At 49.1% G+C, this 13,721-nt stretch overlaps 1 protein-coding gene across 3 annotated transcripts in view; it reads right to left on the bottom strand.

Moving 5' to 3' along the window:
* Nucleotides 1–13,360: 13,360 nt before the first annotated feature.
* LOC310870528 (uroporphyrinogen decarboxylase-like) overlaps nt 13,361–13,721 on the bottom strand; it is a 15,612-nt gene continuing 15,251 nt past the window's right edge. For all 3 annotated transcript variants that reach the window (XM_083781764.1, XM_083781765.1, XM_083781766.1), the window contains one exon: nt 13,361–13,586. In XM_083781764.1, coding sequence (XP_083637890.1) covers nt 13,416–13,586 — 171 coding nt within the window. In that variant the 3' untranslated portion in view covers nt 13,361–13,415. The remainder of the gene's footprint in view (nt 13,587–13,721) is intronic.

Raw genomic sequence — 13,721 nt, 5'->3', positions numbered from 1 at the left:
TTAGGGGGGGCTTGTTCTCTGAGAGGGTCTTTGACACACTAGGGCCTGGTTTAGGGGGGGCTTGTTCTCTGAGAGGGTATTTGACACACTAGGGCCTGGTGTAGGGGGGGGCGGGCTTGTTCTCTGAGAGGGTCTTTGACACACTAGGGCCTGGTTTAGGGGGGGCTTGTTCTCTGAGAGGGTATTTGACACACTAGGGCCTGGTTTAGGGGGGGCTTGTTCTCTGAGAGGGTCTTTGACACACTAGGGCCTGGTTTAGGGGGGGCTTGTTCTCTGAGAGGGTCTTTGACACACTAGGGCCTGGTTTAGGGGGGGCTTGTTCTCTGAGAGGGTATTTGACACACTAGGGCCTGGTTTAGGGGGGCTTGTTCTCTGAGAGGGTCTTTGACACACTAGGGCCTGGTTTAGGGGGGGCTTGTTCTCTGAGAGGGTATTTGACACACTAGGGCCTGGTTTAGGGGGGGCTTGTTCTCTGAGAGGGTCTTTGACACACTAGGGCCTGGTGTAGGGGGGGCTTGTTCTCTGAGAGGGTATTTGACACACTAGGGCCTGGTTTAGGGGGGGCTTGTTCTCTGAGAGGGTATTTGACACACTAGGGCCTGGTTTAGGGGGGCTTGTTCTCTGAGAGGGTCTTTGACACACTAGGGCCTGGTTTAGGGGGGGGCTTGTTCTCTGAGAGGGTCTTTGACACACTAGGGCCTGGTGTAGGGGGGGCTTGTTCTCTGAGAGGGTCTTTGACACACTAGGGCCTGGTTTAGGGGGGCTTGTTCTCTGAGAGGGTATTTGACACACTAGGGCCTGGTTTAGGGGGGGCTTGTTCTCTGAGAGGGTATTTGACACACTAGGGCCTGGTTTAGGGGGGCTTGTTCTCTGAGAGGGTATTTGACACACTAGGGCCTGGTTTAGGGGGGCTTGTTCTCTGAGAGGGTATTTGACACACTAGGGCCTGGTTTAGGGGGGCTTGTTCTCTGAGAGGGTATTTGACACACTAGGGCCTGGTTTAGGGGGGGCTTGTTCTCTGAGAGGGTATTTGACACACTAGGGCCTGGTTTAGGGGGGGCTTGTTCTCTGAGAGGGTCTTTGACACACTAGGGCCTGGTTTAGGGGGGGCTTGTTCTCTGAGAGGGTCTTTGACACACTAGGGCCTGGTTTAGGGGGGGGCTTGTTCTCTGAGAGGGTATTTGACACACTAGGGCCTGGTTTAGGGGGGGCTTGTTCTCTGAGAGGGTATTTGACACACTAGGGCCTGGTGTAGGGGGGGCTTGTTCTCTGAGAGGGTCTTTGACACACTAGGGCCTGGTGTAGGGGGGGCTTGTTCTCTGAGAGGGTATTTGACACACTAGGGCCTGGTGTAGGGGGGCTTGTTCTCTGAGAGGGTCTTTGACACACTAGGGCCTGGTTTAGGGGGGGCTTGTTCTCTGAGAGGGTCTTTGACACACTAGGGCCTGGTGTAGGGGGGCTTGTTCTCTGAGAGGGTCTTTGACACACTAGGGCCTGGTGTAGGGGGGGCTTGTTCTCTGAGAGGGTATTTGACACACTAGGGCCTGGTTTAGGGGGGCTTGTTCTCTGAGAGGGTCTTTGACACACTAGGGCCTGGTGTAGGGGGGGCTTGTTCTCTGAGAGGGTATTTGACACACTAGGGCCTGGTTTAGGGGGGGCTTGTTCTCTGAGAGGGTCTTTGACACACTAGGGCCTGGTTTAGGGGGGGCTTGTTCTCTGAGAGGGTATTTGACACACTAGGGCCTGGTTTAGGGGGGGCTTGTTCTCTGAGAGGGTATTTGACACACTAGGGCCTGGTTTAGGGGGGGCTTGTTCTCTGAGAGGGTATTTGACACACTAGGGCCTGGTTTAGGGGGGGCTTGTTCTCTGAGAGGGTATTTGACACACTAGGGCCTGGTTTAGGGGGGCTTGTTCTCTGAGAGGGTCTTTGACACACTAGGGCCTGGTTTAGGGGGGGCTTGTTCTCTGAGAGGGTCTTTGACACACTAGGGCCTGGTTTAGGGGGGCTTGTTCTCTGAGAGGGTATTTGACACACTAGGGCCTGGTTTAGGGGGGCTTGTTCTCTGAGAGGGTCTTTGACACACTAGGGCCTGGTTTAGGGGGGCTTGTTCTCTGAGAGGGTCTTTGACACACTAGGGCCTGGTTTAGGGGGGGCTTGTTCTCTGAGAGGGTCTTTGACACACTAGGGCCTGGTTTAGGGGGGCTTGTTCTCTGAGAGGGTATTTGACACACTAGGGCCTGGTTTAGGGGGGGCTTGTTCTCTGAGAGGGTATTTGACACACTAGGGCCTGGTTTAGGGGGGGCTTGTTCTCTGAGAGGGTATTTGACACACTAGGGCCTGGTGTAGGGGGGGGCTTGTTCTCTGAGAGGGTCTTTGACACACTAGGGCCTGGTTTAGGGGGGGCTTGTTCTCTGAGAGGGTATTTGACACACTAGGGCCTGGTTTAGGGGGGGCTTGTTCTCTGAGAGGGTCTTTGACACACTAGGGCCTGGTGTAGGGGGGGCTTGTTCTCTGAGAGGGTATTTGACACACTAGGGCCTGGTTTAGGGGGGGCTTGTTCTCTGAGAGGGTCTTTGACACACTAGGGCCTGGTGTAGGGGGGCTTGTTCTCTGAGAGGGTCTTTGACACACTAGGGCCTGGTTTAGGGGGGCTTGTTCTCTGAGAGGGTCTTTGACACACTAGGGGCTGGTGTAGGGGGGGCTTGTTCTCTGGAGGGTATTTGACACACTAGGGCCTGGTCTTAGGGGGGGCTTGTTCTCTGAGAGGGTCACCCGAGAGGAGGCCAGGAAGAAAACAGATGGATAAAAAGTAATGCCTTATGGTCACATCTATTACAGTACAGCAGTGAGTGGTTCTCAACCTGTGGGTCTGGACCCCCCCCCCCCCCCCCACCCCCCCCCCCCCTAGGGGAGATGAGACACATTGTGAGCTTGTACATCTGGTATTCTCACCCCCCCCCTAGGGGAGATGAGACACATTGTGAGCTTGTACATCTGGTATTCTCACCCCCCCCCCCCTAGGGGAGATGAGACACATTGTGAGCTTGTACATCTGGTATTCTCACCCCCCCCCCCCCCTTATAGGGGAGATGAGACACATTGTGAGCTTGTACATCTGGTATTCTCACCCCCCCCCCCTAGGGGAGATGAGACACATTGTGAGCTTGTACATCTGGTATTCTCACCCCCCCCCCTAGGGGAGATGAGACACATTGTGAGCTTGTACATCTGGTATTCTCACCCCCCCCCCCCCCCCCTAGGGGAGATGAGACACATTGTGAGCTTGTACATCTGGTATTCTCACCCCCCCCCCCCCCCTAGGGGAGACGAGACACATTGTGAGCTTGTACATCTGGTATTCTCACCCCCCCCCCCCTATAGGGGAGATGAGACACATTGTGAGCTTGTACATCTGGTATTCTCACCCCCCCCCCCCCCCTAGGGGAGATTAGACACATTGTGAGCTTGTACATCTGGTATTCTCACCCCCCCCCCTTATAGGGGAGATGAGACACATTGTGAGCTTGTACATCTGGTATTCTCACCCCCCCCCCCCCTATAGGGGAGATGAGACACATTGTGAGCTTGTACATCTGGTATTCTCACCCCCCCCCCCCCCTATAGGGGAGATGAGACACATTGTGAGCTTGTACATCTGGTATTCTCACCCCCCCCCCTTATAGGGGAGATGAGACACATTGTGAGCTTGTACATCTGGTATTCTCACCCCCCCCCCCCCTATAGGGGAGATTAGACACATTGTGAGCTTGTACATCTGGTATTCTCACCCCCCCCCCCTTATAGGGGAGATGAGACACATTGTGAGCTTGTACATCTGGTATTCTCACCCCCCCCCCCCCCCTATAGGGGAGACGAGACACATTGTGAGCTTGTACATCTGGTATTCTCACCCCCCCCCCCCTAGGGGAGACGAGACACATTGTGAGCTTGTACATCTGGTATTCTCACCCCCCCCCCCCCTATAGGGGAGACGAGACACATTGTGAGCTTGTACATCTGGTATTCTCACCCCCCCCCCCCCCTATAGGGGAGATGAGACACATTGTGAGCTTGTACATCTGGTATTCTCACCCCCCCCCCCCCATAGGGGAGATGAGACACATTGTGAGCTTGTACATCTGGTATTCTCACCCCCCCCCCCCCCCCCTAGGGGAGATGAGACACATTGTGAGCTTGTACATCTGGTATTCTCACCCCCCCCCCCCTTATAGGGGAGATGAGACACATTGTGAGCTTGTACATCTGGTATTCTCACCCCCCCCCCCCCCCCCTATAGGGGAGATTAGACACATTGTGAGCTTGTACATCTGGTATTCTCACCCCCCCCCCCCCCTATAGGGGAGATTAGACACATTGTGAGCTTGTACATCTGGTATTCTCACCCCCCCCCCCCCATAGGGGAGATGAGACACATTGTGAGCTTGTACATCTGGTATTCTCACCCCCCCCCCCATAGGGGAGATGAGACACATTGTGAGCTTGTACATCTGGTATTCTCACCCCCCCCTAGGGGAGATGAGACACATTGTGAGCTTGTACATCTGGTATTCTCACCCCCCCCCCCCCCCTTATAGGGGAGATTAGACACATTGTGAGCTTGTACATCTGGTATTCTCACCCCCCCCCCCCCCTATAGGGGAGACGAGACACATTGTGAGCTTGTACATCTGGTATTCTCACCCCGCCCCCCCCCCCCCCTTATAGGGGAGATGAGACACATTGTGAGCTTGTACATCTGGTATTCTCACCCCCCCCCCCCCTAGGGGAGATGAGACACATTGTGAGCTTGTACATCTGGTATTCTCACCCCCCCCCTAGGGGAGATGAGACACATTGTGAGCTTGTACATCTGGTATTCTCACCCCCCCCCCTTATAGGGGAGATGAGACACATTGTGAGCTTGTACATCTGGTATTCTCACCCCCCCCCCCCCCCTAGGGGAGATTAGACACATTGTGAGCTTGTACATCTGGTATTCTCACCCCCCCCCCCCCCTAGGGGAGATGAGACACATTGTGAGCTTGTACATCTGGTATTCTCACCCCCCCCCCCCCCCTAGGGGAGATGAGACACATTGTGAGCTTGTACATCTGGTATTCTCACCCCCCCCCCCTAGGGGAGATGAGACACATTGTGAGCTTGTACATCTGGTATTCTCACCCCCCCCCCCTAGGGGAGATGAGACACATTGTGAGCTTGTACATCTGGTATTCTCACCCCCCCCCTAGGGGAGATGAGACACATTGTGAGCTTGTACATCTGGTATTCTCACCCCCCCCCCCCCCCCTATAGGGGAGATGAGACACATTGTGAGCTTGTACATCTGGTATTCTCACCCCCCCCCCCCCCCCCCTAGGGGAGATGAGACACATTGTGAGCTTGTACATCTGGTATTCTCACCCCCCCCCCCCCCCCCTATAGGGGAGATGAGACACATTGTGAGCTTGTACATCTGGTATTCTCACCCCCCCCCCCCCTATAGGGGAGATGAGACACATTGTGAGCTTGTACATCTGGTATTCTCACCCCCCCCCCCCCCCCTATAGGGGAGATGAGACACATTGTGAGCTTGTACATCTGGTATTCTCACCCCCCCCCCCCCCCCTAGGGGAGATGAGACACATTGTGAGCTTGTACATCTGGTATTCTCACCCCCCCCCCCCCCCCTTATAGGGGAGATGAGACACATTGTGAGCTTGTACATCTGGTATTCTCACCCCCCCCCCCTATAGGGGAGATGAGACACATTGTGAGCTTGTACATCTGGTATTCTCACCCCCCCCCCCTTATAGGGGAGATGAGACACATTGTGAGCTTGTACATCTGGTATTCTCACCCCCCCCCCCCCCCCCCCTTATAGGGGAGATTAGACACATTGTGAGCTTGTACATCTGGTATTCTCACCCCCCCCCCCTAGGGGAGACGAGACACATTGTGAGCTTGTACATCTGGTATTCTCACCCCCCCCCCCCCCTAGGGGAGACGAGACACATTGTGAGCTTGTACATCTGGTATTCTCACCCCCCCCCCCCCCTAGGGGAGATAAGACACATTGTGAGCTTGTACATCTGGTATTCTCACCCCCCCCCCCCCCCTAGGGGAGATGAGACACATTGTGAGCTTGTACATCTGGTATTCTCACCCCCCCCCCCCCCTAGGGGAGATGAGACACATTGTGAGCTTGTACATCTGGTATTCTCACCAACAACAAAAAATGATTTGTATACATTTGAAAAACTTGAAATGGGACATTATTTCTGCACAATGAGTACTTTTATGCTTTTTAAGTACATTCTTTGTTTGTTTTTATCCCCACGATTTTGTATCCCATTTTTCACCCGTGTCAATTTAAGTATTACAAGTAATTGATACCATTACTGTTGTGCTTTTACACAAAGTACATTTGGAATGTCCAGACATTTACTTCCCATAAAGTATTTCTACATTGCAGTATTGATCATTTTGCTTATAAGTTTTAAAAAAAGTACCTTTCCCACCACTGTATATATTCCTATATATACATTTATATAGAACCGTCAGGATACATCATTATGTCTGCGGTTTAGTTTTTATATAAAATGACTGCATGTCAGTCTCACTGATTTACTACATGGGCACAACGTTAGGAGTCCACTAGGACAGCGGTTCACTATATGGGCACAACGTTAGGAGTCCACTAGGACAGCGGTTCACTATATGGGCACAACGTTAGGAGTCCACTAGGACAGCGGTTCACTATATGGGCACAACATTAGGAGTCCACTAGGACAGCGGTTCACTATATGGGCACAACGTTAGGAGTCCACTAGGACAGCGGTTCACTATATGGGCACAACGTTAGGAGTCCACTAGGACAGCGGTTCACTATATGGGCACAACATTAGGAGTCCACTAGGACAGCGGTTCACTATATGGGCACAACATTAGGAGTCCACTAGGACAGCGGTTCACTATATGGGCACAACATTAGGAGTCCACTAGGACAGCGGTTCACTATATGGGCACAACATTAGGAGTCCACTAGGACAGCGGTTCACTATATGGGCACAACGTTAGGAGTCCACTAGGACAGCGGTTCACTATATGGGCACAACGTTAGGAGTCCACTAGGACAGCGGTTCACTATATGGGCACAACGTTAGGAGTCCACTAGGACAGCGGTTCACTATATGGGCACAACTTTAGGAGTCCACTAGGACAGCGGTTCACTATATGGGCACAACATTAGGAGTCCACTAGGACAGCGGTTCACTATATGGGCACAACATTAGGAGTCCACTAGGACAGCGGTTCACTATATGGGCACAACATTAGGAGTCCACTAGGACAGCGGTTCACTATATGGGCACAACATTAGGAGTCCACTAGGACAGCGGTTCACTATATGGGCACAACGTTAGGAGTCCACTAGGACAGCGGTTCACTATATGGGCACAACATTAGGAGTCCACTATATGGGCACAACATTAGGAGTCCACTAGGACAGCGGTTCACTATATGGGCACAACGTTAGGAGTCCACTAGGACAGCGGTTCACTATATGGGCACAACATTAGGAGTCCACTAGGACAGCGGTTCACTATATGGACACAACATTAGGAGTCCACTAGGACAGCAGTTCACTACATGGGCACAACATTAGGAGTCCACTAGGACAGCGGTTCACTATATGGACACAACATTAGGAGTCCACTAGGACAGCGGTTCACTATATGGGCACAACATTAGGAGTCCACTAGGACAGCGGTTCACTATATGGGCACAACATTAGGAGTCCACTAGGACAGCGGTTCACTATATGGGCACAACATTAGGAGTCCACTAGGACAGCGGTTCACTACATGGGCACAACATTAGGAGTCCACTAGGACAGCGGTTCACTATATGGGCACAACATTAGGAGTCCACTAGGACAGCGGTTCACTATATGGGCACAACATTAGGAGTCCACTAGGACAGCGGTTCACTATATGGGCACAACATTAGGAGTCCACTAGGACAGCGGTTCACTACATGGGCACAACATTAGGAGTCCACTAGGACAGCGGTTCACTATATGGGCACAACATTAGGAGTCCACTAGGACAGCGGTTCACTATATGGGCACAACATTAGGAGTCCACTAGGACAGCGGTTCACTATATGGGCACAACATTAGGAGTCCACTAGGACAGCGGTTCACTACATGGGCACAACATTAGGAGTCCACTAGGACAGCGGTTCACTATATGGGCACAACATTAGGAGTCCACTAGGACAGCGGTTCTCACTATATGGGCACAACATTAGGAGTCCACTAGGACAGCAGTTCACTATATGGGCACAACATTAGGAGTCCACTAGGACAGCGGTTCACTATATGGGCACAACATTAGGAGTCCACTAGGACAGCGGTTCACTATATGGGCACAACATTAGGAGTCCACTAGGACAGCGGTTCACTATATGGGCACAACATTAGGAGTCCACTAGGACAGCGGTTCACTATATGGGCACAACATTAGGAGTCCACTAGGACAGCAGTTCACTATATGGGCACAACATTAGGAGTCCACTAGGACAGCGGTTCACTATATGGGCACAACATTAGGAGTCCACTAGGACAGCAGTTCACTATATGGGCACAACATTAGGAGTCCACTAGGACAGCGGTTCTCACTATATGGGCACAACATTAGGAGTCCACTAGGACAGCAGTTCACTATATGGGCACAACATTAGGAGTCCACTAGGACAGCGGTTCACTATATGGGCACAACATTAGGAGTCCACTAGGACAGCGGTTCACTATATGGGCACAACATTAGGAGTCCACTAGGACAGCGGTTCACTATATGGGCACAACATTAGGAGTCCACTAGGACAGCGGTTCACTACATGGGCACAACATTAGGAGTCCACTAGGACAGCGGTTCACTATATGGGCACAACATTAGGAGTCCACTAGGACAGCGGTTCACTATATGGGCACAACATTAGGAGTCCAATAGGACAGCGGTTCTCACTATATGGGCACAACGTTAGGAGTCCACTAGGACAGCGGTTCACTATATGGGCACAACATTAGGAGTCCACTAGGACAGCGGTTCACTATATGGGCACAACATTAGGAGTCCACTAGGACAGCGGTTCACTATATGGGCACAACATTAGGAGTCCACTAGGACAGCGGTTCACTATATGGGCACAACATTAGGAGTCCACTAGGACAGCGGTTCACTATATGGGCACAACATTAGGAGTCCACTAGGACAGCGGTTCACTATATGGGCACAACATTAGGAGTCCACTAGGACAGCGGTTCACTATATGGGCACAACATTAGGAGTCCACTAGGACAGCGGTTCACTATATGGGCACAACATTAGGAGTCCACTAGGACAGCGGTTCACTATATGGGCACAACATTAGGAGTCCACTAGGACAGCGGTTCACTACATGGGCACAACATTAGGAGTCCACTAGGACAGCGGTTCACTATATGGGCACAACATTAGGAGTCCACTAGGACAGCGGTTCACTATATGGGCACAACATTAGGAGTCCAATAGGACAGCGGTTCTCACTATATGGGCACAACGTTAGGAGTCCACTAGGACAGCGGTTCACTATATGGGCACAACATTAGGAGTCCACTAGGACAGCGGTTCACTATATGGGCACAACATTAGGAGTCCACTAGGACAGCGGTTCACTATATGGGCACAACATTAGGAGTCCACTAGGACAGCGGTTCACTATATGGGCACAACATTAGGAGTCCACTAGGACAGCGGTTCACTATATGGGCACAACATTAGGAGTCCACTAGGACAGCGGTTCACTATATGGGCACAACATTAGGAGTCCACTAGGACAGCGGTTCACTATATGGGCACAACATTAGGAGTCCACTAGGACAGCGGTTCACTATATGGGCACAACATTAGGAGTCCACTAGGACAGCGGTTCACTATATGGGCACAACATTAGGAGTCCACTAGGACAGCGGTTCACTATATGGGCACAACATTAGGAGTCCACTAGGACAGCGGTTCACTATATGGGCACAACATTAGGAGTCCACTAGGACAGCGGTTCACTATATGGGCAAAACATTAGGAGTCCACTAGGACAGCGGTTCACTATATGGGCACAACATTAGGAGTCCAATAGGACAGCGGTTCTCACTATATGGGCACAACGTTAGGAGTCCACTAGGACAGCGGTTCACTACATGGGCACAACATTAGGAGTCCACTAGGACAGCGGTTCACTATATGGGCACAACATTAGGAGTCCACTAGGACAGCGGTTCACTACATGGGCACAACATTAGGAGTCCACTAGGACAGCGGTTCACTATATGGGCACAACATTAGGAGTCCACTAGGACAGCGGTTCACTATATGGGCACAACGTTAGGAGTCCACTAGGACAGCGGTTCACTATATGGGCACAACATTAGGAGTCCACTAGGACAGCGGTTCACTATATGGGCACAACATTAGGAGTCCACTAGGACAGCGGTTCACTATATGGGCACAACATTAGGAGTCCACTAGGACAGCGGTTCACTATATGGGCACAACATTAGGAGTCCAATAGGACAGCGGTTCACTATATGGGCACAACATTCAGAGATGGGCAGTATTTGAAATACATGTATTTGAAATACTTTTTTGTATTTTGTAATTTGTATTTCGCTGAGATGGAAGAAATTAGATGTATTTTGTATTTAAATAAAATTTTTGACCCAGTATTTGTATTTTGTATCAAAATACATTTTCAATGTATTTTGCCCATCAGAGATGGGCAGTATTTGAAATACATGTATTTGAAATACTTTTTTGTATTTTGTAATTTGTATTTCGATGGGGATGGAATATGTATTTTGTATTTAGATACATTTTTTGACCCAGTATTTGTATTTTGTATCAAAATACATTTTCAATGTATTTTGCCCATCTCTGACAACATTAGGAGTCCACTAGGACAGCGGTTCTCAAAAGTGTTATTTTCAAGGACCCCTTATAACTCTGAAAGTGTACAAACCACATGGGTGGGCCTGTTTGTCCACTCATGTTGTATGTGCAACATTAGAACAACTGTCCACTACAAGCTACTGAGGCTCAGTGTTTTTATTTTAATCAGGTTTATCAGTCTTTAAGGACAGCTTAAGATGCTTCAAAGATGCGGACACGGGATAAAACATTAATGCTGCATCTCGAGGGGCTATTATTATTATATATTATATATGCCTTCAATAAAAATCTAAAATCTAGAGAGTGGAATACGTGGGGAACAGTAATATGAGACTTTGTGCTGGTGAATGCAGGGGGGGGGGGAAGTCCAATGCAACGCCGCTATTGTCGGGCAGAAACCTTATCTCCATATTCTAACATTTCTTATTTTTTGGTAAATTCACACCCTAGTTGATCATACGTATACTACAGCGTATCAAAAATAGCAATCTGCAAGCTCGAAATGCAGCGTGATTAATCGGCACGTTTTTGAGCTTGTTAATAGATCTGCTATTTTTGGACGTTTTGTCATTTTAATCCTGGAAAGTGAGTCAGTCATACAAGGTTTCCACCCCCGAAGGTGTAAAATCCAGTGTGCATTTTTTTTATTTGACCTTTTATGTATCATGTGAAAGTAACATTTTCTTATCCAATGTGAAAGTCAAACAGATAGAGAGGGAGAAAAGAACCTGAAAAAAGTACACCCTACTAACGGAGCTTATAGTCTAACGTGGTGCAGTGATCATGTCCGTTAAGTCTCACACAGGCTGTGCTCTCAGGATGAGCAGCATGTTAATTCCCACTATACGTAAAAAAAACCCACTTGTTTTTCCAAATGCTGCACTCTCTCTGTGGCTGATGAAATAAACACATCACAAAACAAAAGAAACACAAAAACAAGTGAGAATTACCATTGGCAAATTTTGGCATCTTGCATTCCTTTTTTTTTTTTTAAGATATTTTTTTTGCGGCTTACGCCTTTTGTTGATTTTTGAAGGGACAGACAGTAGGCTGACAGGAAACGGGGGAGAGAGATGGGGGGGATGACATGCGGTAAAGGCCGTGTCGGGTTCGGGAGTCGAACCCGCGGCACACTGCGACTGGATTACCAGTCCGGTGCCCAGACCGTTACGCTACGGCCTGGGCCTCATCTTGCATTCCTTACCTAATTTCAAGGCCATTGATGGAAAAACACAACATGAAAGTATATCGTGTGCTGGACTGGTACCATGTTGTTAACAGAACCAATATGCTTAATGTCGTCAAATAATCGGTTCTATATACATTCTGGGGGTTCTTGAAAGTTATTTAGTTTTGGTCCATGTTGTGTTACTTTTTAGGTACAAATGCTGGCAGCAAAATCTGGATGTTAAATGTTCTGATTCTGAAAAAGGTTATTTTTAATATTTGTAACATCTACAAACTGACTTAAAAGGAAAACAAATCTATAGCCAAGTCAGCAAACAAACAAAAAACTCCCTTTAGAATATTTACAATAGTTTTTTTTTAACCAAAACACAGACGTAAAAGGTGTTCAAAAGCATTGATTTATGCAAAAAAACATTAAATAAATCAAAAACCTCAAAAAATGGAGTTAGGTGGTTTCTTCCGGACAGCAAGGATAGGTTTTATTTTATTTTGTTCGTGTGCCGTTCGTTATGTGAGGCGTTCGTCTGAACTAGGGCATTAACCCATTCTGAACGGGAACCCATTTTGGTGTCGGCATCATGTTATGCTTTAGCTATTGAAAAATAGCAGATCTACAAGCTCATATCGCGCCACCGAGTGGCGCGATACGAGCTTGTAGGTCTGCTATTTTTGAAAAATCGAAGAACGACTGACATTTTTTTAGAATCTGATCTCAGGTCAGAATGGGTTAATCAGACCAGTGTGTGTCCAGTGGAAACCTCGTATGAATCTGATCTCAGGTCAGAATGGGATAAGCAACTAGTCGACTAGTAAATCCACTAGTTGACCTTGTTGGTACTAGTTGACTAGTTGATAAGAAAAAAAAAATTTTTCTCCCGATTTTGTAGGCCTCAAGATCAGGTAGATTATAGTTATAGTCACCAATGTACACAGTTTTTAAATGTATTTTGTAGGCCTCAAGATCAGGTAGATTATAGTTATAGTCACCAACGTACACAGTTTTTAAATAATACAAATATTTATTTCCAAAAAAAACAAAAAACAAACAACTAGTAGAAATGACTAGAAGTGAATGCCCTAGTGTGAAGCCCAACTAACACAACAGGTTTATTTATTTGTGTTTCATGGTTTCTGGTTCTTGTTGATGTGTTTAGAGTGTGTGTGCACGGCCTCCACGAAGGCCGCCACGCTCTCCTTTCATGGTTTCTGGTTATTGTTGATGTGTTTAGAGTGTGTGTTTTTCATGGGTTCCGGTTATTGTTGATGTGTTTAGAGTGTGTGTGCACAGCCTCCACGAAGGCCGCCACGCTCTCCGGGTCCATGTCCGGGTACATGCCGTGGCCCAGGTTGGCGATGTACCCCCGCGTCCCGAAGCCCTCCACCATCTTCTTCACGATGTCCGAGATACGCTCCTGGAGGGGGGGGGAGGGGGGGGGGGGGGTACGGGGGATAGGAGGACGATGGTGAAACGTTACAGAGACACAACATCTAAGGAAACCCGTTTAGGACAGGAGGAGGCTTCCTCTTTTGGGCGTTTACAATGTAGG

The sequence above is a fragment of the Protomyctophum parallelum genome (assembly GCF_964188405.1).
Source record: "Protomyctophum parallelum genome assembly, chromosome: 14".
Taxonomy (NCBI): domain Eukaryota; kingdom Metazoa; phylum Chordata; class Actinopteri; order Myctophiformes; family Myctophidae; genus Protomyctophum; species Protomyctophum parallelum.
This window is presented reverse-complemented; position numbering and strand designations above follow the sequence as displayed.